Genomic DNA, 5,887 nt, shown 5'->3' on the forward strand with positions numbered 1-5,887 from the left:
ATCATCTGTTCATCCATCCATCATCCATTCATCATCTGTTCATCCATTCATCATCCATCATCCATTTATCATCTGTTCATCAACTGTTCATCTATCCATCCATCCATCCATCCATCATTCATCCATCCATCATGCATCCATCCATCATACATTCATCCAATAACCATCATCCATTCATCATCTGTTCATCCATCCATCCATCATCCATTCATCCATTAATCAGCAATTCATCATCTATCCATCCATCCATCCATCCATCCATCCATTATCTTTATCCGCTTCTTCCTTTTCGGGTCGCAGGGGTCACTGATGCCCATGTCCAGCAGTCACTGTGTGAGAGGTGGGGTACACCCTGGACAGGTCTCCAGTCCATCACAGGGACACATAGAGACAAATGAAACAAACAACCATTCACTCTCTCACTCACACCTAGGGACAATTTAGAGTTACCAATCAGTCTAACATGCATGTTGTTGGTCTGTGGGAGGAAACTGGAGTACCCAGAGAAAACGCACACATGCACGAAGAGAACATGCAAACTTAACATCTGACCAGAGCCTTGTGGGTTTTCTATAAATGTCACGTAATAGTTACGGTAAATATGATCAGCGGGGCAAAGTTTTCGACTGACGTTTAATTTTTCCTTAGAAAAAAATTGTAAAACTGAAAGAAATCATTAAGAAAAAACACAAAAAAAACACAAAACGAAATCATCCTTACTGTAGATCCTGAAATGTGGCCGTGGTGCTTTTGCCTCCCCAGTGAAGTGTCTCACTGACGACAAAGCATCAATGGGTTACACAACAGCTCATGTAAAAAACAGGAAACTGGTCTGAATAAAATATGTGAAGCAGTCGTGGCCACCGTGAGAAAAGGAAAGCTGTTAAAGGTTGCTGATTTGGTTTTTCCACATTTAGTATCATCTCCCTTTAAACATATGGATTTTATGCTTGTCTGCCAGCAGCAAGGTGACATTGTATTCGTAATCTCCGTCATGGACTCCCGTGTGTCGGAAAGCTCCAGCCAAATGGTTTTCCTCCCAGTAGTGATGCCAGTTCCCGTACTGGTCTGCACCAAATCCAAACACGTTGACCTGAACAGGATGAGGCAATCAGAAGCACTGTTACTGCATCACAGGAAAACATAGATTCACTTCAAACAAACCACAAAAAGCACTATAATAAAATATATGAGTTTTCTTTATTAACTTCAGTGACTTGTCTTGGATAAGAAATTAAACAGTTTTTGTGTTTCAGGTTCAATGGTTGTGTATTTCTTACTGGAGCAGCTTTGTTTACCTCATCACATAAATGGACAGCAAAAAGCAAGCTGAGGAAGCCGGTTGAAGGATACCGTCCATGACCTTCAAGCCAAGATTCATAGACGTATTTTAAAAATGTTGGATTGTAAATCAACACCTACAAAAAAGCAGAAAAACAGAATGACTGCTTGTCCTGTCAGTCACAGGGAAAATAAAGGACCTCCTTTTTTTAATTGTAGGGTTTCACGTAATACAACATACCATATTTTTCGGACTATAAGGCGCACTTAAAATCATTTAATTTTCTCAAAAATTGACATTGAGCCTTATAATCCAGTGCACTTTATGTAGTAATTCTGTTGTGCTTACTCACCTCGAACCGGTTTTATGTGGTACAACTGAACAATGTTGAGAGTTATTGTGAATGAGTTGAATAAAGTTTGACTTATCAGACCAGGGCCGGCCCAAGTCTCCATGGGGCCCTAAGCGTAATTTGGTTTGGGGCCCTCTACTTCTGCTAATAATGTGGATTACTGCAATCAACAGTCATATGATCAAATCATTCACCCACCTAATTTAAACTCACTGCTACTCTGACAGCCCTGTTTACATTACATACATACATACGTGTATATAATCTAGTAGTGGTATTAAAAGTAACAAAAAAAAAACCCCACCAACATGCAATGTATTTTACAGCGAAAGTGTAATCTGGTTTATTATCGTTGGTTCCAAAGAACTGCAACGGTAATGTTATAAATAATTAGTAGTGCAAGATCGTTGGTTACATACTGTAACCCCAGATTCTATGAGTATAGGCGTATCCTTTCGAGGCTGTCGCTGGTGGGTTTATCCCGTCATGCAAAGCATCACACTAAAAAAATTAGTCCACGCCCACCTGTTGTGTGGGCCCCACCCGGTCCGTATAAATTACGTTAAGAGCGGGTAATCGGCTCCCAAATAGCTTTTTCTTCAGCCATTTAGGAGCCAGTGAGGCCCGACGCTTAAAGGGCTACGCCTATACTCATAGAATCTGGGGTTACAGTACGTAACCAACTTTCTATTTTGTATAGGCTTCGCCTTTTAAGGCTGTCGCTGGTGGGTTAAGGGCGAAGCAGATGTAGTCTCCGCCTCACTGGGTCCATTCGAATACCGTAAGAAGCGCCCGCTTGCCCAAAAAACATCTTGTCACTCAGCTCTCCATGTGCGTAAATACGCGTTGCATAATTACGCGCACCATGCACAGACGCGCATTGCGTAATTTATGCGTTCCGAGTGCATGAATGCCCTGAAAAGGTTTTCAACAGAAAAGAGGAGAGGCTGAAAAGGGCCGTGAACAGAGCAGATCCACGGCTGTTAAATATGAACAGATTAATAATAAATTAACTGATTATTAATCAAATGAACTGATTGATGACAGTAGTCATGAACTGATTAATAACCATAGAACAAGAACAACAGTCATAACCTGTGACTGATAACAACATCTCACACTGTAAATGCATGCAGTCAGATGTGAGTTTAAACGAGATTCCATGAAACAACAATATTCATTCTGTTAAGGCACTAAGGACAGAATGTGTCATGGAACGAGCCATCACATCACGTAAATAGAAACAAATAAATGAACAGGATGTTGACCATGCGGCCGCAGTGCAAATATCCTGCATTGACATACCATTATGCAAAGCAGTCGAAGATGCGATACCTCTGGTCGAGTGCGCCCTGAGGTTGTCAGGAGGCTCTAAATCTGATGCTGTGTAGGCTTCAGAAATGGCCTCACACAACCAGTGTGACAGGTGCTGGGTGGATAACGGGCGACCTGTAGATGCGTCTCTATAGTGCACAAGCAAATGTTGAGTCAGACGCAATGCCGCCGTGCGTGTTACGTACCACGTCAAAGCACGTACAGGGCAGAGAAGATGGAAAGATGCTTCTTCTTCTGATTGTGGGGAGGAGGGAAAAAAATCCCTCCAACGATATCACTCTTGATTTAAAAGAGCTTGTGATGTTTTAGGCATAAACGCTGGGTTAGGTCTCAGATCAGCTGAGCTGCCATCAGCCTGAATTCTGAGACATGATGGAGCGACAGAGAGGGCAGAAAAATCACTCACCCTCTTAACGGATGTTAAAGCCAACAGCAGGGCTGTTTTAAGAGACAAGAATTTAATCGGAACCTGATCTAGTGGCTCGAATGGAGCTTTGATCAGCGCTCGCAGGACCAGCGTTAAATCCCACTGTGGAACAAGTGAGCATGAAAATAGGCCTGCGTCTCTGTACACCTTTTAAAAAATGTTTCATCAGCAGAAGATTAACAGCTGTTCTGTCCCTGAAACCTTTGTGACAAGAAGAGATGGCTGCAGCGTACGTTTTAATCGTGCTGAATGCCAGATTTCTGTCCATCAGCTGCTGCAGAAAGGACAGCACGCCACCTAGTGGACATGAGGTGGCCTCTACACCTTTCTCCGTACAGCAGCACTGAAAAGCTGTCCACTTTGATGTGTATAGCACTGTGGTAGATGCAGCACGTGAATCCTGGATCGTACGCACTACATCTTGAGAGAGACCCATCCTCTCTAATAAAAGCAGATCCGCTCAGCGGCCAGACCCAAAGGTGCTAGCCTATTTCTGGGTAACTCCTGATGGCTCCTCCCGCCTGGAGGAGAACATCCTCCCTTCACGGCAGTTTCCACGGGCACCCCAATAACAAGTGTCATAGAACTGGGAACCATGGGGCATTCATGCGCTTGGGAGCCACCAGGAGAGCTGTCAGTCCCTCCTCCTGAACTCGGTTCAGAAAACAGTGATATCAGAGGGAGTGGGGGAAATGTGTAAAGCATTTTGGGCCACGGGCTGTGAGCAAACGTGTCCACCCCAGCTGTGGTTCGTCTCGCGGGCTCAGTGAGAACCATAGTTGACACTGAGCGTTCTCTCATGTTGCAAACAGGTCCACGGCCACTTTGCTAAATTTCTGCTATGTCTGAGCCATCAGCTCTGGAGGGAGGGTCCAGTCCCTGTGACACGGACCGCCCCTGGACAACACATCCGCCCCCCTGTTCAGAACACTGGGGATGTACACTGCTCTGATGGAGAGCAGATTTTGGTGTGCCCAACACAGCAGCTGTCTCACAATGTGTAACATTTGGGCTGAGCGTGCAACACCCTGCCGGTTTATGTATGCAGCAGTCACTTGTTGTCTGTGTGAATCAACACATGTTGATTCCGCAGCACAGAGGCAAAGTGTTGAATCACATTCAAAACCGTGCAACACTACAAAAACATTTATATGGGCTGCAGTGTGGGGTGGCGCCCCCACAGCTCGAGATATGCATGTGCCTCTCCAACCTGACAGGGACGCGTCTGTGAAGACTGACATGTGTGACGTAGGTCTGCTGACGGGAACTCCCTCCACCAGAACAAGAGGGTTTCCCAGTGTCTCAGGTCGATTCTCACGGAGGGGGGCACAGCAATCAACCGTCTCTTCTGCCTCACCGGGTCCACATGCAAACGAGCGGACCACCTCTGGAGGCGTCGCACCGTGTGAGCAGGCGACATGTCCTTAATAACTTCATGATGAAAACAGCTGTTATCACACTGCCGATTTCACGTGAGTTGCACTGATGCCACCACCTGTCTGGAAAACAGGTCAGCAGCAACAGATCGTCCAGATAAAACAGAATTGTCCTCCCTGCTCTGTGTAGCAGCTGCAGAGCCGACTCAACACATTATGAATGGAAATGTTGTCTCACAGTTGAAAATTGACAAATCTAAGATGGGTCTCATCCCTCCAGTCTGTTTTGGGACCAGGAAGTGACGAGAGTAGAACCCTGTGTTTTCCTCTCCTTCTGGAACCCTGGAAATTACATTTTTTATCAGAATTTCCTGAACTTCTGTGTGGAGGGACGAGATTTGTTCTGGAGATGGAGGTGGGGTGGGGGGTGGGGGGTGACAAGCCAGGTGGACCTCTGAACCATTGTCGTCCAGGCTGCGATGCGAGACAGGCAGACAGCAGACGAGGCACACGGGTTGAGGGTGACGTCAGACGCCTTGCAGAGGGCGCTCTTCGTCTCCTCAGGCAGGTCTGTCCCTCCAGCCTCTAAGATGCTGTACGTCAGCGGCGCAAAGTTATTGTTCGCTGCAGCCACCTGGAATGCATACTGGTGAGCTCAGTTGGAGAGCGATGTCACCGTCTGGTCATGCCTCCCCGGAGGCGCAGGACGCTGGTCCAACCTGGACATCTTTGCTCCGAGAGCCTCCGCCAGGCTTGGCTCCAGGGGGGCACCAAGGGAATTTCCGCTCGGTAAAACCCCTCCACTCTGGTGATGGGCGCAAATGTGGGAACCGGCGCTCTCAGTCTACCAGGTCCGGCTGCAGCCTCCTTCCAGTAGGACGTCACTGCTGGGAAAACAAGGCCAGATGGGATAAGGACGGCGAGCCGGGGTGGAGCCAAAAAACCTTCCCGCTAGATCATCCGATCTGGGCGGGGGAAGGAGAGGGACGGAAAAAAGTCCCTTCATGTCAGTCGCCTCCTGGATAATGCCAGGCAGCTCCGAGAGGAGGGCACCGACAGCTGGGGGCGGTGTGGTCGCCGATGCGAAATGGCCGGGGGGGGGGGGGGGGGGGGGG

At 47.2% G+C, this 5,887-nt stretch overlaps 1 protein-coding gene across 1 annotated transcript in view; it reads right to left on the reverse strand.

The window, feature by feature from the left end:
- Window positions 1-919: 919 nt before the first annotated feature.
- Window positions 920-5,887, reverse strand: part of LOC119426129 (CMP-N-acetylneuraminate-beta-galactosamide-alpha-2,3-sialyltransferase 1-like) — a 33,477-nt gene continuing 28,509 nt past the window's right edge. Inside the window, exons 5-6 of the mRNA XM_037693689.1 lie at window positions 1,299-1,418; window positions 920-1,093 (exon numbers count right to left, since the gene is read on the reverse strand). Of these exons, the coding sequence (XP_037549617.1) occupies window positions 920-1,093; window positions 1,299-1,418 (294 nt within the window). The remainder of the gene's footprint in view (window positions 1,094-1,298; window positions 1,419-5,887) is intronic.

This window comes from Nematolebias whitei, chromosome 19 (genome assembly GCF_014905685.2).
Source record: "Nematolebias whitei isolate Nwh7 chromosome 19, NemWhi1, whole genome shotgun sequence".
NCBI lineage: Eukaryota > Metazoa > Chordata > Actinopteri > Cyprinodontiformes > Rivulidae > Nematolebias > Nematolebias whitei.